Below are 23,316 nucleotides of genomic sequence, written 5' to 3' on the forward strand. Positions count from 1 at the left end.
ATATCTGTCCCAGAAACTACACCTCTGTGCAGTTATTTTTTAAATTTGATACTGTGTTCAGTTCTCTGTATTTCATTTTGGTTTTCTTTTGATCTGCTTCCTCCTTGGTTCAGAGTTGTTCTGGTGCCTGTTCTAATGATTAGATTTTATCATCCTGCTTGTTCCCACGGCATCTTGAGAACATCATCAAGGTCATTAGTCCAAGGGGCAGGTCTGTCTTGTAATTAAACCTGATGCCTTCTGTTGTGGTGAAACACATTAATAAGAGGCGGTGATGTGGTTGGGTTTTCTTTGGTATTCTGAACTGAAAGATGGTTGATCCTCTGTTAGCTGGGATTTGCATATCCAGAGATCTGCATGCAAAGTGGAATGGCACTTACCCATCCTCTTTGTTTCATACAGCTTCATGTGGCCTACTTTTTTAAGGGCTCCCCATAAGGTCTCCTAAATAAAACAAGGCAAAGGAGTCCCTTAAGGAAATGTTCTTCCACTGTCTGTTGCAGTTTAGTACTTGCATTGTTACCTTGGGTCTGTGAGCTTTTAGAAACAGACACACATGTACTTGCTGACTTTATATAACCTTTGTCCAGAAAGAAAATTCATTAGAGTAATAAACAGGGGTTCATTCAGAGACCTGCAATCTTCATGATGTCAGGAGAGTGCTGTAGTCATTTTGAGCCTGTGCAGCCTCACCCTGAATTAAGTTGACAGCTTGCTGTGATGTTGTTACAAAGACTTTTCCCTCCCTACCAGACTCTTAAACCCATTGGTTTTGTGCCCTTTTAAAATTTAATCAGCCTTTCATGCATAGATTTATTGGGGGAAAATAAGTCCTGTGTTACTTAGAAACAATCTAACATAAAGCATCTGTAGACTACTGCCTTATTCTGGCCTGTTTGAAGATTATTTTTGGAAAGAGAGAAGTTGGTGGATTGTAGAATTAATGTTGGTCTGGAAATACATTCCCTGTAGTCAAAATCTTCAATAACTCTTCTCTGAGCAGTCAGTGTTCATTTCACTAGTTGCTCTGGTTTAATTGTAATTGTGAAAAATATCTATTCGCATCCGTAGTATGCAGGAAATGTAACCTAACTGCCTTGCTCTGGTTTTGTTTGCACCATAAACAAGAAGAGCTGCTGTATTTTTTGCCAGTTTGCTTTGCAGGAAAGCTAAGAACTTCTCAATGCATTGCAGATAAGAGCTTTGGCACCAAAGAGTTCTGCATTTGACTGCAACTCAGTATTATCTCATGCATCATTCTTTTTTCCCCCCTGCCATGAAAAGATCACTACTGAGCAGCTAATAATCTCTTATGAATAGGAAGTTAGATTGTTCCTTGATGTAATTATCTTCTGATTTAATAGCTGGCCATTTGTTAATGTCCTTTCCATTTCTATATGTTTGGCTCCTCAATGTGCCTGCCTGCTGTCAGACTTTGGAGTCAGTTCTGATCTTTTAATAATATGTGATAGACGGATACTACTGAAGCAACTGGGAATTTAAACCAAAAGATGTGATTAGTATATAACCAGAAAATTCTGATTTTACTTGAAAATTTGAAATCCTTGACACAAAGGAGACTTGAAAAACCTATGTTTAAGGTGAAAAAAATGCATGATTCAGTGATTCAGAGTCCTTGACCCAGACAGAAACTGTCCTGCAAACATGCACATTTCAAGTTGTCTTCTGTAATCCAGAATATAAAAGAAAATAAAAACAGCAGAAAATAAAATTGTCTGCTTTAAGATTTAAAAAAATAACTGTTTCTTAGATTCTTAATGTAAAACTGGTGATCCCAGAAGTTAAACTGAAGTGCCAGTAAAGGCTTTGCCTAGATATACAAAGTTTTCAGAAGTGTGACTGAAGTAACATTTAAATAAAGAAGGTTAGATTTTTCAGCTGTTAATATTTATTAGCTGCTTTTTATTTTCTTTGCTGCAACTAAAACATTGGCATTAATCTTGTGTTTTATTTCTGTATTTTAGCCGAGTCGAGTTAAAAAGGCTGTGTGAAATATTTACTCGCATGTTTGCTGACCCTCACAGCAAGGTAAGATCACAAAGCCTTGGCTTGCTCTCCTACATTACTGTATGTGCACATTTGGTGCCGTTCCAAGATGAGTGGTTTGTATTTCTACCCCTGCCATCTGCTGGGGAAAGCTGGCATTTAAAAATCTCCTTGGTTTTCATTTCTTTTACAAGGAGGGGATGTGTCTCAGTCTCTTTTATGTTGCTAGGAGCTGGTTACTCCATGCTGCCTGAGGAGCAGCCTAATGCCATTCAGAGGTCATCTCCTGGCCAGACCTGCAGTTTGATTTGCACTTCTCTAGGGTGTATTTCTGGTGATACACAGGGAAGAGTGGTCCTCGAGGGGTCGTGAGCCACATCACAGCCCCTGGGGTTTGTGTGCTGTGTACACCTGGGAGCAGGTGTCTCACCAAGATGCTATTCTGATTCTCATAATCAAGGTCTTTAATATAGCCACTTTGCCTTCATTAAAACACTGACCTTTGAAGTTAAAGGCTGTGGCATGGATTTACAGACATTTCTTAAGAAGTGGGCAGGCAGGGCCCATAGGCATGTTCAAGACGAGTGGATTTCTATGGACTAAGGAGGAGCTAAGGGACAAAGGAAAAGGGAATTTCATGTCCTTTTCTGAATTTTGCTAGTTGAGGAAAACCAGTATGGCTGTGAAAAAACATCAGCAGTTGGATTAAATGCAGCTTGAGAAAGAATAAGTTGTATATGTCTTGGTACTTCAAGACCTCTTGGTAAACCAGTTTTAATAAATTATTGTTGGGTGGAAATTCCATGGGCAGGCAGAGTAGCCTGTCACAGGTTCCTGCTCAAAATGTGCATTTTTTGCCTTAATTATACTGTGGGCCAGCTGTCCCCCAGGTCTCACCAAGCTTGTAATACCTACCTGTAAGTTCTTAATGCTTTTGTTCCCCAAGGTTTGTGTAGTAGAAAGGGCGAAGGTGTAATGCTTTCTTTGCAAAAGAATTGCAATTTCTGAGTTTATTGCACACTGGGCTCAGGCATGCCCTTTGTGGCAGCAGTGATCTGTCATCTTCACTGCTTTTGTAGAATTACTGATACAAACTCATTAGTTATGGTGTTAAACACATGTAACTTTGTTCATATAACTGTATATAAACATATGCTACTTTCTTGACTGATGAGACTGAATCTGATCCAAGGCATATAATAAGAGATTGTGTTTTAAGAAAATGTAAACTTTGAATGAATGTGTCTTTTATCTGTTGAGAAACTGCATCCTTGATCACTCTGTGTGCTAACGAGTGGTTTGTTTTGTTGCATGGCCTGCTTTGCCGTGGAATTCACAACAGAGAGTAAGTGTTTTCTACCCCTTCCTTCCTTCCTTCATTCGTTACATGTGGTATTTTAATACAACACATTTTAGACATGTCTTGTCTGATTTTTTTTTCAGAGCAATGTAGTCACTAAAATCATTCATTCATGAAACTCTTATAACAAAATCATCCTGAAACTCAGGCTGTAAACCCCCTTTCCCTTTGAATACTTTTATTTTAAGAACTGTATTTCTTTTTCTGACACTTGATTTGTTTATAGGTCTTCAGCATGTTTCTGGAAACCCTGGTTGATTTCATCATCATTCATAAAGACGACTTGCAGGATTGGCTTTTTGTTCTCCTGACCCAGTTGCTAAAGAAAATGGGAGCAGATTTGTTGGGGTCTGTGCAGGCAAAAGTTCAAAAAGCTCTGGATGTCACCAGGTAGAGTATTCAGATGGCAAATGTTGCTGAGGTTTTTTGGGATTACAGGAAGGTGTGATTTTAGAAATCCAGCAGTGCTGTGTATTTTGAGGGCTCAATCTTGATGAATATCAGAATAAAGGAGAAAAAAGTTATGCCACAGTGTTTCAAGTATTGAATTAAAAAGTCTCTTTTCTAAATAAATAACTTTAAAGCATAAATTTCAAAATATATAATGGATTAATTTTAGGGTTTTGTGGGGTGTATGCTCAGATATCAGGTTTTTTTTGATTGTCAGGTACCCAAAAAATGCAGTATTCAGAATATGAATGGTGCTTTACCACAAAGTTCAGCACCTCTTTCATGTTGTTCAAACACAAATAACAGGTCGGGATAAGACCTTGAATGCTGCTGCAGTGCTCACACCAATTGTGGACTCCATGTCCTTTGCACAGGATATCCAGCACAGGACACTATTACTGTAAAGTTGAGCTCATTTTAGAAATAGGATAATTAAAAAAGAAAAGTAGTCATAATCTAGGAGTAAATAGTGGGGAAAAAAGAGGAGAGAGATCAAAACCAGGTATGAATCCTAAGGACAAGATAAACCAAGCTGCTGCTAGAGATAAGGGAACAAAGCAGAGTCTGCAATGAAATGGACAGGCATGCCAACAGAAGTGTACAGAGAGCAGAGTAACAGTGTGCAAAGATGCTGATTTAGCAGTTTTCTCCAGTATTGTGTCAATAACTAGCTAATCCTTAAGCTCAGAGTTTTTCTTATTGATGGTAAAGTTACCAAGAAAAGTACTGAAATCGGCCAATGTAAGCTTTGAGGTATTGAGTTAATTTCATTTATGGTGCATTACATTTCTGCTTTTGTTTCCTTTGGACAGGGATTCTTTTCCATTTGATCAGCAATTTAACATTTTGATGAGGTTTATTGTAGATCAGACCCAGACACCAAACCTGAAGGTCAGTATCAAAAGCCATTTCATAAAGCATCAATATGCTTGTCTTAGCTTGTCATGGCAGGCATGCCATAAAGCACAGAACTCATGAGAAGGTAATTATTGTGTTATGGGCATGATATAGAAACTATATTGGCAACTTGGAGACATGTCCCAGGAATACTTCCTCCCCACAAGGTGATGTAAGTCTTGTCTTGTCAATCTGTAGTGGGATCTGTTCTATGGAAAAAATGCATCTTTGCCAACTCCTGAGCTTCACAAATCCCTTTGCATTTCTCAGGTCAAAGTTGCTATCCTGAAGTATATTGAGTCCCTGGCAAGACAGATGGATCCAACAGACTTTGTGAATTCCAGTGAGACAAGACTTGCTGTATCTAGAATTATAACTTGGACTACAGAACCAAAGAGCTCAGATGTGAGAAAGGTAAGCCAGGACGATGAAGTAATTGTAGTAATTATTGCTCTTCTGGAAGGAGAAAAAAACCAATCAAACCTGTCATAAAGGTAATGACAAGTTCAGTGATCAGACTCAAAAAAGCCCTGATTTTACTTACCTCACTGTCCAAACAAAACTGTCAATTCAGCCCACACAGAATTCTCAAGCGTGTCTTCATATATTTTTTTTACTTTAACTGACTTTAACTACTATTACCATACAAAAAGAGATCATGGTTTAAAAATGTGTTTTTTCTTGAGCATTCTGGAAATATCTTCAGGTTTGTATTTTGTTTAGGTGAAGGCTTTGTGCTTTGTAGACTGAAAGCTAGCACAACTTCAGTGTTATAATGTTGTTAAAAGAAAGTAAACAAATCAGTAAGCTGCCAGGGTCTCTCAGCCCTTCTCTTTTAAGTGCTGTGTGTTTATTTCTACCTGGAAAAAACTGACACAATTAGGTCAGGCCTGGGTAATTGTTACCTTGTTCTTTATCTTGCTGTAGATGCAAGTGTCAGGCAAGCTAAAATGGGACAGCTAGGATACTCATCTCTCCCAAGAGAAAAGCAAGACTTAGTTTTATGTAGCTGGCATCTGTAACTCAATTTAAAATTACCTTCTATTTCCACTGGAGTTAAAAGGATTTGAGATGAACTTGGATTTAAAAATCCCAGCCAAATTTTAATAATTCCAGAATGTAAAAAATGTATGAGAACTTTACATTATATGCACATAAAATGTTGACTTAATGCTAGAATAACATGCAATTTTATTACTCTGGAAATAATAAAATTACTTTTATTTGATTCTGATGAAAAGATTGCTGGGTATCAAATGTGCTGCCACACAGATGTGTGCAGCATTATCCAACAGCTGAAGGAAGGCTTCAAAGAAGCTGTTTGGGCATGTGCTGTTTGCTTGCTCACATACAGATGATTGGTTCTGGGGGAAAAAGGAACATTCTCTTTTCTGAAGACTTCCTACAGGGATTATTCACAGTACTGAAACTTGTCTCCCTCAGGAAAAAAGGGTGCTTTAAATTCTGGACTTCAATCTGGAATATGGATTTGCATTTTAATGTTTCCATGTCCAAAGTCAGAAAGAATTGATCAGGCAAAGCAGCTGCTTCTGTGTTACAGTTCAGGTGAATCTCAAGCCGTTTTTTTGGCTGCTGTGCTGGGCTGTGAGGGGAAGTTGTAATTATTTTAGGTAGAAATATGCATTGAAAAGCAAAATCTCTTCCTATTGCCTAGCAGGAGAAACATTCCGCCATTAGGGGTCATCATTGCTGCGTGCAGAGGGAAGCAGAGAGTATCTGCTGCAGCTGCAAAATTGGATGTTTGCAGTTCCCTGTGGGCTGTGGGGGGCAGGTCCTCACTGTGTGCTGTCCATCCTTCTGTCTGTTCCAATGGCTTGCACAGCTCTGGCAGAACTTCCAGCAAACTCTACCTGAGTAGTACTTGGGCAACTGCCTGGGGGCTGGCAAGAGATTACTGAATCAAAATTCTTTTTATTAAACCTGCACATGACTTGGAGTTTCCTTTGGTGCCAGTAGTTTCCAAATAAATCATTACACAGTTAAGCTAATTTAGGCTACTGAAAACAAATGCACAGGTGATCTTTATTTCATCATACCATTGGTGTACTATGATTTTATGAAGAACATAGTACAAACCAGAGGCTTTAGAAGAAACAGTGCAGCTGAGGATTTATAAGCAATCATTGGTCATTATCTCTGTCAGGACTGTAGTTAACAGACTTATAAATTTATTATGCAATAGTGAATTGGATTATCAAGAGCCAATCTAGGCAGGTGAAATGTTCTGAAGAACACAATTAAATATTGCCACGTTTTTTTCTGGCACTATAACTGGGGTGGGGGGGGAAGTAGTACTAGTACCTTTTTAGTATCAAGATGATTCATTTAAGGATCAGAAGATTCTGTCCTTGTGGAAGGTATTATGGTGGCCTTCAAGATCTGGGATTTTCTAAATGCAAAGCAGACCACGCCCTGTAAATACTGTGACAACCTGAAAATGGAGACAGCAGTGGAGATGATTGGGGAGAAGGAAAAGAATCAGTTTTGTCTTCAGGTGATTGAAGTACCACAAGAGGTCTGTAAAAAGTGTAAAAATTGTTGGTCAATAGATTCTGATCTTAAGACTATGAGTGCAATGAACTCAGCTCCTGCAAGTGACAGGAGTGCACAACATTTGTGGGATGGAGAGCTCCTGGGTGGTGCAGTTCAGTTTCCAGGTGTGGCTGTGGCTGACTTGGTGGAACAGTGATGCTGCTGTTCAACTGCTCGTGGAGACAGGGACTCTTTCCCCCAAGAAATGGAGTCCCTCAGCCAATATCCTCTTCACCCAAGTCTGAGTTACTGAATTCTACCATAATGCCAGTAATATCTCTGTGTGGTGGCCATGCTGTTCTGCCTGGGGTTTACCTGTGAGCAGAGGCAGATAAAGCAAACTTCCTCACACTGGTGATGTCTGTCAGTGAGGAAGACATGTGGCTGCTGTGTGCACCTGGCAATTAGTCATGCAGATCTGATCCTGTACTAGCAATCAAGGCATCTGTTCAAGAACAGAACTGATTATATTTTCAGTCTATACTGAGATGATCCTTTTGTTAGTGATAGTCTGTCCATTACTACTACTTGCTATCTGTGATGGTCATGGAGGTCCCAGCCACATAGTGTTAAGGCACTGGGGAAAAACAGAATAAAAAATGTAAAAAATGTAATAAAGCTGAATATTACAGCTTTATTAATAATTTTGTATTTTCTTGTGACAACACTTAAACACACTTAATTAGCATACTTAACCAATCTGACACAACTTGAACTACAGCTCATGTTTTGTAGCTAGTGAGATAAGAAAAAGTCAAAAGAAATGCTGTTTTGCATAAAGCAGTTTATGGTCATGTATGAAATGACATCTGTAGTTAAAACATAAGGTCTGTTATCAGAAGGAGAACATGATGTACTATGAGGAACATGCCATTGATACTAAAGTGTGCATTGACAAAATGTTGTGATTCCCTCTCAGGGCAGAAACCATTTAAACTGCTGACAGTAGCCATGAGCTATGTGCAGTTAAAATTATTGTCAAGCTTTAAGTTTAAAATAAGATAATCTGCAGTGTGTTATGGGTAAATATTTGTCTTGTTTTAAAGATTGTTAGTACTTGTGGGTGTTTACCCTGCATTCAGCTTAAGGTTCACTTCCTGCAAGCAGTGCTGGAAGAAAGGTAGTGACATTTGCCTTCCATGCTGAACAACAGCCACAGGGTAGGAGCAGGTCCTGCAGTGCCATGGGGAGACCTGGATGGGATGTGAGGAGAGCACCTGTTGGTGATTCCTGCACATGCAGCCAGCTCGTGGCTTTTTCCCCAAGCAGAGCTTATCAGTGGGCAGGGCACAGATCAGGATTTCAGATAACTGAGCTGTAATTTCAACTGCAGTAGCATCTAACCTTGTATGAGATACTTGGCTTTCCTCTGCACTGATTTGTTTCCTGCTGTAGCAGGGTGTTAATTCTGATTTTCCTCTGGAGATTGTTTAAGATTTGATGAAATCATTTTACAAAAGGCAGTTAATTACCACAGAGAAAAGTAACACAATGGCAATGCCAGTACTGTGATGGTTGGTCTGTGAGGACATTGTAAGTCAGTAACTTCACCATTCTATTAGTGATATTGCCAGCAAAGTTGTTGTGCAATCCTTACGTAGGTAAAGTGCTGATTGAATTTGGATGACAGACGTGGGCTCTGTGTGGGAAAATACTTTGATCCTGGAAAAGAGCCATCAGTTTGAGAATGGAGATTAGCATAAGGCTTCTCATTTGACTTTGGCCAAAGCCTACAGAAACCTCGTGTCCAAGGCTTGTCTGAATGGAAACTTTTATTTAACATGAGTGCCCAGAATTTGTGGGTGTGGAATCAGCTGTGAGGGCACACAGGATCTTAGTGTTTAGGAGGACTTTGTACAGGCTGAAGGGGAACGAGGCCTCCTGAGGTGAAGGGCCAGTGACAGTTCTTACCATCTTGTTAATCAGCCCAGCTCTGGTCTTAATGATAAATAACAAGATATGTATTGCTTGATCGGTATTTGGACTACTAATCTCAGGGGAGAAGAAATTTTTTCCTTTGCTCCAAATATCCTGACTGGCTTCTCTGTTGATGAAACATTCCTATGGTGGTTTTATTTTACAAGCCTGAAGGCATTTTTACATGTTATGGGCAGCCTTGTGTCACGTGTACATCACGTTTTGCCTTCCACTTATGTAACTGGGAAAACTTTTTCTTTCAACTGTCTCACTTGTCACTGCAAGCTGCCCTTGAATACAGACAGTTTGATGGGTTTTGGTAAGAAAATCCAAATTCATTGCACTGAATCAAAAAGCCCAGGAGGGTGCTTGTGTTCTCTAATTTTCATGAAGATTAAACCCTCTTGAGAGTACCTTGAGGAAGGCCCTCCTTGGATTGCTACCACTGGTTTGCAGGTGAAGTCAAAGGATACACTAAAAAATGAGTTTGGGATCAGATTTTTTCACTAAAATTGATTGAAGAACAGTTCCTGAATTATGAAGAAGATGAGAAAGATTTCAGAGAGACAACTGCAGACCCACAGACACTTCATAAGCTGAAGCAGTCACTGAAGATGTATTTACTTCTTTAACTAGTAATCCTCAAGGTCATTTCTTCAGAAATATTGATATTGTCACTTTGATTAGCGAAACCTATCTATCAGTGAAGCCTAGCTTGTGCAACTTCAGAGAAAATATTTCTGTGATATCTGTAGGAGCACCAGTGACAGAAAAGCAAACACTTTTAAGGGAAGGAAATTAGGCTCCTTTGCATGATGATGCCATGAGACCTCTAAAATCTCTTGAAAGTTTTAATCATCCATCTAGCATTGGTCTGATCTCAGCTGCTCTGAGACAGATATGTAAGAGCGCTCCCAGAGCTTCTTAGTGAGCTGAAATGGCATTGCTTATTTGTACTGGTGTTGAGCAGTGAGCACTCAATGAACACAATGATCATGTTGGTCTGTACTGGTACAGTAGCAGTGGCAAAGAGGACCTTTGCAGAAATACTTTTGAATGACAAATTATTTGAGTTCTCTCTAGCCCAGGCCCTTGTCTGTCTGGGTCAGAGGTTGCTCTAGCACTCTTGCAGTGTTCCTACACCAGACTTGTGCATCTCATGGACTCCATGATGAGCCAGGTCACCAGAGCACCCCCAGGCATTAGGATTTCATTTCAGGCTTATGAAATCTTAAATAGGACTACATCCATATTGCTGAGGTCAGCCTTCTAGCCAAAGAATATTCCAAAAAAAGTCAGACTCAGTGTAAATTCCCAGGCATTTAAAACATAGTCAGTGTTAGGAAAAATAGTGTAATGCACCTGGTGGACTGTAGTGTTTACTTGCTTAAAAGCTATTAGAACAAAAAGGCTCTCTGTGTCCTAGCTGTGTTTCCAAAATAGTATCCCTCATTTTCTGTTTATTTTGAATTTGATGCTGCAGAGCTATGAGAGCCCAAATGTTTTTAGTGTATGCAGTGTAAGGAAAATGGCTTTCACCCAATGTTAGTGGCCTGAAAATGGGGATGTGCTTGTTGGGAGCATGGTGCTGGGGTGGATTTCCTTAAACTGAAAGCAGTTTGAATACACATACTCTGCACTTAACTCTGTTTGCTAGAAGAGCTAGTGCATGGTAATACAAGAGAAGAAATGGCTTCCCAGAGTTTGTATAGTCACACTTACGTATCTGTGAACAATATGTTTGTGTGTATGTGCCATTTATATAAGCACTCACACACCTACACAGGTATAGGTGATGTTTCTGTTTTGAAAATCAGGTCTAGAGGTGATGTTTATGTGATGCATTGCAGAGCTCTTTGCAGTGTTGCAGGTAATTCTGCTGTACTTCCTCTAGCATTTCAAAAATCTATGCAGATTAAAGTGCATGTTTTCATTGCAAACCATATGACTTCAGTAGCTCTCCTTCTTTCTTAGTTTATATTGGGAACTTTTGCCTGAGAATTCAGATTTCTATCATGCCAGGTTTATAAGTAAAGTTTCTCAGTTGTTAATAAAAGGTAACCTATGTTTCTAGTCCTGAAACCTGGTTTTGCAACAGCTGTCATTTTATAATGAGCAAAGTTACTCAGGGTAACCTTCATCAAACTTGATTTCTGGGGTCACGTCTGGTTCTCAGGAAATAATGAACATTTTTGCCATGGTCTTTTCTGTGCCCAGGTCACAAAACAACAGCACTGATGAGTCATAATCTGCTGTACAATAGTAATCTGAACATGTGGTGGTTTGGCGCTGCATCTTTTTTGCTGTCACTTTTCTGAGATGCCTTTGACACTTGTAATGCAACTATCTCTGACTTGTAAAAGCCTTTTGTGATGTATGAAGTATGTACTGTGTAAAACAGAATAGCAACATAGATTTAATCTGTTTATGTATTTAATCTGTTAAACAAATTCTTCCTTTTCAGGATGTGGGTATGAAGAGCATATACTAATACAAGTGTTTTGGGAAAACTGGATGTTTAAAAACCTGTACTCAAGCTAACGTGGTTGGGTTATGTATAAACTGCTAAAGCCACTGTGCTTTACATTGCCATGTCTGTGATGTGGATGTCCTTGCTCATCTGATTCTAGGCCTGAAAAAGGAACAAGCAGAAGGTTTGGTTTGGTAGATAGTTTGTTAGTTCAGTGCCAGCAGATGCTTAATTGTCTGCTGGAAAGTACTCTGAAATAACACTTGTTTAGAGCTTGCAAACTCTCAGTAGATGTGAATAACTCACTTAACACCAGCTACTCATTGGAGAATTGCAGCCATGTGCCAGTGTGTGCTAATGCAAGCTGCCTAATGTGGAAGTGCTACCCCTTGATCTCAGTGGATCTCTATTTGATCTGCAGTTTAGTATAAATCAAAGTGACATGAGAGAGAGCTTCTCTGCTCCATTGTGCCTTAAGTTATTAAAAACCACATTTTTCTTAGACTGGATGGGTATGCATTCAGAATACAATTGTGTGTGATGCATTCAGAATATAATTGTGTTTGTCAGAAGTGAGTAGATGTTACTGAGGCTCTTCCCCAGACTGATCACATGATAAAAGGCATTTATAGGCAGTGTTGGTCCATCCGACTGATGTCCAGATTGGAGACAGGAGTTTGCAAGCTTTTAACCATAACTTCCTCTGAACTCAGAGATCTCTGTGAGGGCAGATGCAGGGAGATGCAGTTCCCCCATTGCTGGCTGGCCAGATGCAAGTGCCACCCCACCAGGAGGTGCCTACGCTCTGCACCTCAGCAGAGGTTTTCAGGTGGTTGTGGAGGCCACCAGGAGGTTGCCAAAGCAATGCCTTGCAAAAGAGCTAAGGGATGATCTGTAAGCCTGAGACCTGTGGCCAAATTTAATTTTGAATTTCATTTCAGCTGCCCTCTGCCAAAAGGAATGCTTTTTTGATGCCACCAAATAATGCTGTTTTTATTAGTTTCCGTTACTTGAAGTGAAGCAAGAAATTGATCAAAATTCTTCTGCAAAAAGATGCCATGTGTATTGTTTAGGTGATTGAGTTGAAATTGATGTTTTCTTTGAATAATACCAACTTTCCTGTTTGTCAAACCCAGACGATGCATAGTTGGGTGGGTGAGGATTTGCCAGCTAGGACAACTACAGCCTCCTCAGGGCCTGGTGAAGGAAACTTGGAAGAGAAATGTAAACAGGTAGACTGAAAGCCTTGTGCACTAATCACACTAATTGTGTTTGCAGTCTCAACTCAACTGTCTAGCTGTGTAAAGAAACCTGGACTGGGAGCCTGAAAAAAGTGTGTCTGTCTGAAGTAATTTTTGGCTTTGATGTGTTTTTCTGTTAACTCTATTGTTGTAGTTCCTCATAAAGGATCAGGGTACAAAGTCCCCTTCTTTTATGGGGCTGCCAGTGTTGGGAGCCCATCACCAATAGATGTTTGAGTAACTTGGAAACTGCCTTCATGTAGCTCAGGCAACTATCTGCTTGTTCTGCTTGGTCCACTAGAGCAGCAGCAGTCATAAAGCATTTCTATTAACTCTAGGTCACTGACCACATTTCCTTTCTAAAATCAAGGGATTTTTCCACTTACCCTTGATCTTGCTTAATAAGCCCAAAAGATTTCCACAACATTTTATTATAATTCAGCCAAGTTGAAAAAATTACAGATTTTGATGAATCTATCATCCACCATCTAGGTAAAAACAAAAAACCAGATATTGCTGAAGTATTTGTGTCCCTTTAGCAGTTGACACTGGTGGACAGCAGGAATTGTAGTGACCTGAGTGTGAAACTTCGGGAGCTGCTACTGGCTTGTGGAACCTGATCTCTCACTGCCTTGTGATAAGGAAAATAATAAAAGTGACATAAGCAATCCTTAACAAATGATTCAAGAACCTGACACTGAGCCAGACCCCCTCTCTAGCTTAGGCTCTGAAGTGACTGGAGTTTCTCCAGCTGAAGCCAGCAGAGAATGGCTTAATTAAGATTAGATGATCTATAAGGTCTACGTTATATGTCACTGGAGGAGATGGATTAGTGTTCTGTACTAATGGTACAGGGACACAAAGGCAAGGGAAAATTCAGATATGACTTTCTTCAGACTATATATCATCAAGCATGAGTGTTGCATGGAGAATGTTTGTACATTGTGTACAGAAATAAGTTTTTTTTATTGCCTGTTATATTTATTTACTCTGACAGTAATCTAATGAAGCAAGACGTCCAGAAATTCAGAGATTATGGAAATGTTTCTGGTTTGTCACAAGCTGAAAACCCACAGATTTAAAATTCTTAGAAACGTTATCTGTAGAAGATGTCCTTTGATTAGGTAAAAATATGCTAGATAAGTGAAATTAGAGGATTATCAAGTGTGTCCAGATCTAACTATTACAACAGATGTGGAAATGCTGTTCCTGATGCTCTTCATTACCAAAATAAAATTACTTATGTTAGAAGCATTTCAGGAGTGAAACTTGAAGCATGTTACAAATGTGATTTCAAGCTAGCATGGATCTTCCAGCTTTTGAGGCCAGTAAGTAGCAATGTTGGTACAGTGGTAGGGACTAAGACCTTTGTGTATTAAATATTAAGTAGGAAATTATGGGCACACTTTCAAATAATGACTTTTGCCTGAAAAAACCTGGAAGTGCTGTTGGATGTCTGAGGACAATTTAGAAAGAACACAGACAGGGTTTTACCCATGTTACTCCAGTGTTGTCTTTGAGACCACCACTCTCAGGATATAGGAGTCCTTGGCTTTATTTCAAAAAGCATAAACTATAGGTCTGTTTCTTTGAGGCCACAGAAGATTGTGAGCTTTGGGAGCTACACTTAAGCACATCATTCAACGCCCAGTGACTATTTACAGGTGACAGGAAAGCTGCTGAAGAGCCCTGGGTATACACAATTCTGGCACTGGGTATACACAATTCTAAAGACAAGCTGTATTTTGTGCAGAGAGGGAGGGCAGACATAGTTCTGTTGTTATTAAAGCCAAAAAGCAAAAGTGGAACAAATCTGTAGTGACCTCTGAGAACTGAAGCTTCTCTCAGCTACTCCTGTAGGACAGTGTCTGTGCTGTTAGTGTTTCTGGTGGAGCTTTGCTGAAGGTTTCTCTCAGATCTCTGAGATGCATCTCGAACATCTCTGTTGGGCAGCTCCTGACTTAGCAGTTGCTAACTCCAGATATTCTAATCTCTAAGCAATCTCTCTATCTGCGAACCTTGTTGATCAATTTTTGTGGCGTTTGGTTTGGGGGTTTTTTGGTTTGGGGTTTTTTGGTTTTGTTGGTTTTTATTTTATCTCAATGAATGTGAGATCTGCTTGTTTTGACACAGAGGAATCTGCATGTCCACTCCTAACTATCGAGGATACGCATGCCGTTCACCAGCGGGAATGTACGTTGGCATGACTTGTCACTTTGCATTCCATTCAACTTGCTGTTCCTTGTCCTGAGATCTCTTGTGTGCAGTAATATTTTTATTACAGAAAATACTGTGCTGGTGAAAGCTTAAAAGTTCTTGGATCAAAATGGACAGAAATATGCTTCCTTGTTGGATACCAGGCAGGCTTCATGGCAGAGTTGTCCAAAACTTCAGGTCAGAGGAGGGTAGGCAATGGAGTTGAGAAAGCCACGGGGAAAGCTATCTCCCCACTTCTTTCATTCTTAGATCTATAGAATGGAGTGAATAATGACATACTGTGTTTCTGTTCAAGTCAGTCAGAGTTTTGGCAGGAAAGGCATCATGATCCATCTGGTATAGAGTCTGAAGACCTGTTGTTTGCTGCAGTCCTTGGAAGCCTGTTGAGTGTTGTGGGCCTTGGTTCCTTTGTTGGCCGTATGAAAAGGATGACACCAAACTTTCATGGATGGAAAATCTTTTTATGTACAAAGCTGTGCTGGTTGCTGCTGATGGCAGAAGAAATGGTATAGCTTGAATTGCAGTTTGCACACTGAAACAGTGGGGTACTGTGATTCCATTCCACTATGAAGAGTGCTTGTGTACCCAAGTTCATCATCTGTGAAGAATTCCACTCCACAGGGAATTGCAGATCCAATTAATTGTGGCAACTTTGTGAGCACATAACTTACTAAAAAATCCTTCTTTAAAGTGATGAGAACGATGAATGTACATTTACCCAACAGCAGTGAATTACATTTTTACCCTTTTCAAAGTTATTTTTCATTTTTACAAGATTTTAGAAAGTTCCTGAAAGGGTCAAACCCAAGTGTCTGCTCTTCCCAAGCATATGTGTATGCTTTTCCAAAATAAGAGCATGTGTAGCTTTGCCACTTAAGCTCAAGCCACTGCTTTGTGTCCAGATATGTATTCTGGAAGTTGATGAGTCAATGGCTACATCCCCTCTTGGAGAAGGTGCTGCTGCAGATTATCAGAGGTCCTTCATCATAGCTTCATTTTTATTGTTCTTTTTATTGATGTTTGTTTCTTCAAGGTAAAGTCAAGGAAAAATCCCACAGAACTGGTGCATCCACACAGGTTGGATGCTGCTGGGGAAGTCTAGTTAGGAACATGTGATGTTAATTACTTTTTCAGGTCTGCTCACTGTGATTTATTCTGCTTCCATTCCCATTTGATTCCATTGTCTTAGTTCAGGATCTGCAGAGCAGTGTGTTTGCTAATGGACATGGGGAGATCCTGTTCTGGCAGGATTTCTCTGAGGCACGTAAAGCAAACCCTGTCCAGCAAAATTAATGATAGAATTCTCAATTGTTTCAGTGGTACCTTGGTTTCACTTAGTAAATTTAGGAAATGTGGTGGAGTCTAGCTGGTCCATGGTTGAGAGAATGGTGGTTGTCACCATCCTCATAAGTCTTCCACTTCAGATGGAGTCTTTTATTGCTAAAAAGGCCTGAGTGGTCAAGATTTAAAAGGAGAGGTGGATTATCTGTTTGATGAAACAAACTTGGGATTCCTAGGAAGAGAAGAGGTTGGGTGGGAAGAGAGCTCATCCCATTCACACATAAAATAAAAAGCACAGGAATGACAACTTTCAGTCCTAGAGTCTTCATACTTGTTTGAACTTCTAGTTTTATTTGTTTTCAGTAAATCTTTGCAGTAACTCGTTCAATTGACATATGTGCTGGACAGGACAATGGTAAGAGTTTCTCACTAGGTTGTGAATAGCTGTACACTTCACATCTGGGAAAATAAGGATATAAATGCAGAAATATATTTAAGTTTTAAGAACTAAAGCTAACTATTGATGTTAGTAATTTGGCATGATATATCACAAAGAACATTTCAGAGATTTGTCTGGTAGGGTAGTCTTCTTTTTGAATGAAACACACATCACTGTAAGGATCACTACCAAGAGAATGCATGCTCTTTTCTAAGAACAAAAACTGATGGTCTCTTTTTTCTTCTTCTTTTCAGGCAGCACAAATAGTCCTGATTTCTCTCTTTGAATTGAACACTCCTGAGTTTACCATGTTACTTGGTGCCTTGCCAAAAACATTCCAGGATGGTGCTACCAAGCTCCTGCACAACCACCTCAAGAACTCCAGTAACACCAGTGTGGTGAGAGGCGCTTGTCCTTGCAAACAGCAGAGCCCCAAAGACAGCAGCTCATTGATAAGCTGTTGCAGATGTTCAGTTTGAATTATCTGTAACTGTTGTCTTGAAGCAATATGGCAACAGTGGCTTTTGTTTGATTTTGCTTTTAATAGGGACCATTAAAATAAAAAACTCAGTTATTTTAAAATTTAATATAGTCCTAACCAGAAGAGATTAAAAAATTACTGAGAAGGGCATTAAAATTGGTGGGGTTTTGACTTTCAAGTTGGTGGTGCTTTTGAAAGTCCTGCCAGTAATGACTTTTTGCCTAAAACAGATCCTGATACCACAGATTTTCTGGGCTTATGACTGTTATTGAGATCAGTTTAATAACTGTTATACTGTCTGTTAAGGAGCTTGCAGGATCTTTAATATGACCTACAAGGTCACCTCACTCTATGCCTATTACCTTATGTTTTGCTTTTATATGAAGCTCTTACATATTTTTATTTCACTGAAGGAATATGTTAGTAGATTTAAGTAGGAAATTTCCCTTCCCAGAGCAGCAAGGATTAGGGAATTTTTTGTCTTTCTAATATGGAAATCTTGGGAACTTGCTGGAATGTGAACCCTCCTATCTTTGCACATCCACAGGGCTAAATAGAATTTAGTATAAGCTAGAACTGCAGCGTTAGGCTTCCAGGCAAATGGTCTGGATTCTCTAGTACTTTTGACTCTGTGTGAAAAGTGTCAGAATGGAGAGCAATTTCTACTCATTTTGCTGTGGTATAAAAAATTGTGCAGGCCAGTGGAAAAATGCTAAGCTAGACTGCTTACTTATGCTCCTAACGAGCATAATCAGAATGCTTTAGACAATGTGGAAAATAGCTGTGTAATTAGAATACCAAATTGTCAGGGTAATGATGAGCATATTTTGGAGCCTTGCAAATCTTGTTTGAGAAGCTGGATTGATTAACCATTTCTCTGGCAATATTTGCAGGCCATACATGTGTATTTAAATTGCAGGTACTGTGGGTTGTAGAGAAGTGCACATACCCTTTCTTTATCCTCAGAGTCATATTTTTAGGAGCATACTAATGACTACATGAATCATGGCTGCAGATTTTTAGGTCAAGAGGCATAATCAAAACTGCACTAAGCTTGTCTAGAGCAAACAGAGGCACTGTTTGGACCTGTTGCTGTACTCCTGCCTGTGCATTGCAACACATTGCTAATCCCTGTCTTCCTGCTTCTGTGTCAGGGTTCCCCCAGCAATACCCTTGGTCGGACTCCTTCCCGGCACTCCAGCAGCAGAACCAGCCCCTTAACTTCACCTACCAACTGTTCCCATGGTGGACTGTCTCCAAGGTAATGTGGCAGGCTAATTAAACCCCTTGCAAAATACTAAAGGATTTCAACACCAAGTGTGCGTTTGCAGAATGTGACTCACTTTGAAAGCAAAAACAAGACAATAAGTTTACAGTAGATTTCTGCAAAGAAGCAGTGTTTGGACATCATAATATGTGGCTGGTGATTGACTGCAGTGTTCCAGTCCTCATGCTGTCTGTGTAATCGTAATATCTTTTCTTATCATATTAGTTTTCTTTTGTGGCCTTCTTCAGAATTACATTTGTGGATAATGAAGGTAATATTAATTGGCAGCATTAGAAATAAGGTCTTGTTGAAATTGCATATGTCACAAAGTCTGTGATGACTTTCAGAACAGGAGTTTCAGATTGTGCCATTTTTTAGGTGTGGACCTGTAATCAGTAATTCCTCTGACTATATTACAGGGCTTGTGCTGCTGAGAGAAGTGCTGTATCTGCTGTTCCCCTCTTATTCTTTGTGAGGATGCAGGACAAGCAGAGGTGGTGACTGTTTCAGTGCTGAGTACCTCCCAGATTGCTCACCTGGCTCCTCACCAGCAGAGCAGTGGCCTGGTCTTTTGAGCAGCAGGTCTGTTGCCACCAGGTGTTTTGCTGAAGCTGCAGATGCTACCCTAGAATATATTGGTCCACTCCAAAATCTTGTATTCAGCCAACATGGGCCCTTGGCTGCTGGGAATGTGGATGTTTTGCAGCATTAAAACTTAGAGCAGGGGAGATGGCATTGTAGCCAGTATGTTCTGGGACCATAGAAATATTGGAGGAAAGCAGCAAGATGTTATCTGGACCAGCTCTGGTTCATGCTGGAAAAACTTAAATTCTGCATCCCTTGTGTGGCTGCCCTCTTCATGACAGGCTGTGGAAGAAGCATAAAGGAACCATGTTGGGTGGGGACTGCAGTTCCTAGTGCAGTGTAGCACTTTATATATCTGTTGACCTACCCATGTTACTTACAAAACTCTCTCTGAAGGGATGCTTAGACATGTGAGTTCCAGTGTGTCAGGAAAAGTACAGGCCTTTAGCATTCAGTGAATAATTATACTAGTTCCAGCAGCATAGGAATCATTGGTGTTTCCTGAGAAAATTTTGGGTATCTAAATACATCTTTGTGACTTCTAAATCTGCTGTAATTCAAAACTAAACCAAGAGTTTGCAAGCCAAAGCCAAGTTGCCTATTATGAGTTTTTTCCACAAAGGTTTCATTAAGAAATTAAGTGGTAGAGTTTCAGGGGAACAGTTCCAACTATGTTGCTTCCTTTTTGACTAGCTTGAGCATTGTTGCCCTGCTGATTTCTGTCATGGGAAATTACTGACTGTGTCTCCCTGTGGTTACGTTGTGGTTTTGTTGGCCATGTTGGCATGTGGCACTTATTTTGTAATTCCACAACCTTTTACCATGCTTTTTGGGTTTTGCCATTGGGACACAATTGTTTATTGCCACTTCACTCACTGTTTTCTATTTGTCTTTGCATTCTTCTCACCTCTTGATGTCAGGAGGCAAATATCAAAGTATTGATTAAAGTGTCCAGTGTACATTGTTGGATTTAGAAACTGAAGGGTATTTTCTATATGTGATTTGTTCTCAAGGGCTAGTTTGAGAGGGCACATAATTCCAAAGCATTCTGCCATGGATGCAGTTGGCCAGGAATTTCCTTTAGAAAACAATCATTCCTTCCATTTTATATAGAGTTTTTGGAGGTGTTTAATCAAAATTCCTTGCTAGATTTAGTTATTCAAAAGTGATGTTTAAAAATTACTCTTCAGTGATAGGTGAAGGTGGAAACTGCTGTGAAAGTCCTTTAAAATATTTGGAAGGGAGAAGCTGTACGTTTTTGTGGTGAGTGCCCTCTGAGCTGTAACAGTATCTGCAGATTTTTGCCATTTGTGGAAAAGGTAGTGGCAAGTACTGCAAATCAGGGGCAGTAGCTTCTGAAGCTCTGCTGGGCTGCATCCTTCTTGAAAATATCTTGTGTAGCACAGTTTGGGCATGGTCCTGACTTCAAAGGAGAATTTAGCTCTGGTTGTCCTTTCAGACAAGAGGCTTTGAAAGATGTGCTGACAGATTGTGGCAAGTAGGGTATGCTGCAGTATTTATTGCATTCTTTGGTATAGGTGTTTCAGTGTCATGTTTCCATTTCAAATGCTTGTCATTTGCTATTCAGCCTTGCTGGGAAATGTCACTTTTCTCTCTCCAAACTCAGAGCATAAGCATGCCCAGGTCACTCTGATAGCAGTGTAAAAGGATAAAGATTCCCAGTTTCTTTGTCTAGCTCTTCTCCAAAAGTAGGCTTGGCCTTACATTTTCTGGGGGCCTGCTGCCAAAGGTTTGTAGTCAGGTTGTGTATTCCCATTGCCTCCTGGGGTGCTCTGTGTGCAAGCCCTGCTTACCTTGCCCCTGCCCATGTCTTGTACAGGCAGCCTGAGTATAGTCAGTGGAGGGATTATCTCCAGTTCTTAATGCCAGCTCTGGTTTGGAAGATTATGCTTTCCTTGTATTTTTTTCTTGGTTCACAGATTGGAGTCAAATGCAGAGGCAGACATGTCTTTGGAGCTAGGATATGTGTAGAAAGGATGATTGGGTCCTGTAAAAACATGAAAATGCTGCTAAGCATAGCTGCTCTCCCATATTACCAATGGTTTGTGGGCAATACCCTCAATATTAGTCAGCAAGGTTTCCTTGATACAGATTTACTGTATTATCTGTGTATTCCAGGTGACTGATCTTTCAGGAGTTGTGTATTTGTGTATTTATGTGTACATGTATTTGGGCTCTATGGATAGATTTTGAATGTTTTGGTTGAAGTGGACTCTGCAAACAGCTGATTTGCCTGTCCAGATGATAACATCTGCTTAAGTATCCCCTAAAGTCTTCAGGAGGGTTGCATGCTTTCAGGGTCTTGGACAGAGTCCTTTCTCCTGCCTTCATTTACTCCCTCCAGTTCTGCTTCATGGTCACTGTAACATATCCACTACATCTGTGAGTTATTTCTGCATATGTATCTGCTTTTTTTTTTCCTTAACAGTTTCAGTTTTTGGTGAGAGGAGTTATGGAAGAGAGATGTGCTTTCTGGAAAAGAAAGCAGGGAAGGGCATTTGGGAAGACTGAAAATAATAGGAAAAAACCACCAGACTTCAGACTGAAAGAGAAGAATGTTTCCTAGGCAAAGCACAGATAAATGGCTTGGGTTTGTGTAGGACAGGGAAATCTTCTGAGATTTAATGAATGATGTTATAATACAAAATGGCAAACACTGTGAAGTCCTTTGGTGTTAGAATATTGTTCTGAATGGTAAATTGACTTCTGCAAACTTAAATTTTACATTCAGGTTGGGAACTTCACATATTAGAATTACTAGAATACATATTAGAATTATTAGAATACTCCTACATAGTAGGAGTAATTGAATGAATACATTTGGAATGAGTTTCTGCCATTATTAGTAGCCCAGAAGCCTGTGCTCAGTTTTGATTATTAAAAACAAATAAACAAAAATCACCCAAAATTAAAGAAAACAATTTAGCCTTTCAAAGGTCTTTAGAGGAAATGCATCAGAAGAAAAGGCTATAATTTTATTTGTCTATGTAAGTTTACATATTTGCTGTTTCACTGATAATAAAAAAATTCCATTAGAAACAAAATTTGATTGACACTTTCAGTATTAAGTTGAGCAAGCAAAGACATGGAAACAGAATTAAAATAAGCCACTCACTTTATACAATGAGAACAAGCCTGCATTGTTTGGTGGCCTGTGTTCAGGTAGGTGAGACCTGAGCTGTGAAACTTCTGATAAGCAGTCTGGAAGTCTGGAGTATTTCCTTGATAATACTGGCATGTAATAGCTGTGGGATTTGATTGCTGGTTAATGAGTGAAATTCTTGACGCTGCTCTTCAGAGGAGTTTTTTAACTGGCTTTGCTGCTGTTTGCACTGGAGCAATTCTTGACTTGTTTGTCACTTCTCACGTGAAAGTATCTTTCACTTGCATATGTACAAATACAACTATCCAAGACAATGTGCTGAAATGTAATAGAAACAAAGTAGTGTTGTGAATACTCCACCAGCTGAAGCATCTATTCTCATTTGGAAGATGATTTTGAAAATCCATGTACCGTAATAGGAAAAGGACAAAAGCAGAGGTTGGACAAATTGACACGGGAATGGATGTCTTGACCCAAAGGCACAGGGTCATACAAGAACTTAAAGGGGCCTGTGAAAGTTTAAGGAGCAATCTGAATCAACTCAGAGGCTGGTTTCACCCAGTCTATCAGGTCCCCATGATACATTTACGCTCCAGGCTGACTTTTCACTTGCTGCATATTTGGGTTCAGTTTGAATCTGGTGAAACAGGATCAGATCTTAAGCCCTACAAAGGTTTTCTGATTATGTAGGGCCTGACTGCAGGCTTTAATGCAGGCACCAGGAGACAAACTTTACAGGGTACCTGCAGGTATTGAATAAAAAAATAAACAAATTCCAATTTTTCTTTCTTCCAGGGAAATCCTGTTGCTTAGAAACACCTGCTTAGAGTTTGAATACACGTGTGGCCAGGGATTGCTTGCATAGAACATTATAAATGGAGTTGTTTATAGAGGCTATATCCATTTGTAAAATCCACTGGTTAGTACAAGCAGGAACTGGATTTTTTGTGAATCATATTATGTTAGGAATAAAAATGGAAATGAATAATAAAGACCAAAACAAAGACTTGTGAGGCGCAATGGAGTA

General features: G+C 39.7%; 1 protein-coding gene across 11 annotated transcripts in view; it reads left to right on the top strand.

Annotated features, from left to right (window-relative positions):
* Nucleotides 1-23,316, top strand: part of CLASP1 (cytoplasmic linker associated protein 1) — a 164,999-nt gene that overhangs the window by 118,743 nt on the left and 22,940 nt on the right. For 7 of the 11 annotated variants that reach the window (XM_084209512.1, XM_084209508.1, XM_084209517.1 and 4 more), the window contains 7 exons: nt 1,986-2,049; nt 3,594-3,757; nt 4,630-4,708; nt 4,985-5,128; nt 12,791-12,886; nt 17,087-17,230; nt 18,468-18,574. In XM_084209512.1, coding sequence (XP_084065638.1) covers nt 1,986-2,049; nt 3,594-3,757; nt 4,630-4,708; nt 4,985-5,128; nt 12,791-12,886; nt 17,087-17,230; nt 18,468-18,574 — 798 coding nt within the window. The remainder of the gene's footprint in view (nt 1-1,985; nt 2,050-3,593; nt 3,758-4,629; nt 4,709-4,984; nt 5,129-12,790; nt 12,887-17,086; nt 17,231-18,467; nt 18,575-23,316) is intronic. The other 4 variants (XM_084209514.1, XM_084209515.1, XM_084209510.1 and 1 more) reach the window with 1 other exon arrangement.

Source organism: Fringilla coelebs, assembly GCF_963513975.1.
Source record: "Fringilla coelebs genome assembly, chromosome: 7".
Taxonomy (NCBI): domain Eukaryota; kingdom Metazoa; phylum Chordata; class Aves; order Passeriformes; family Fringillidae; genus Fringilla; species Fringilla coelebs.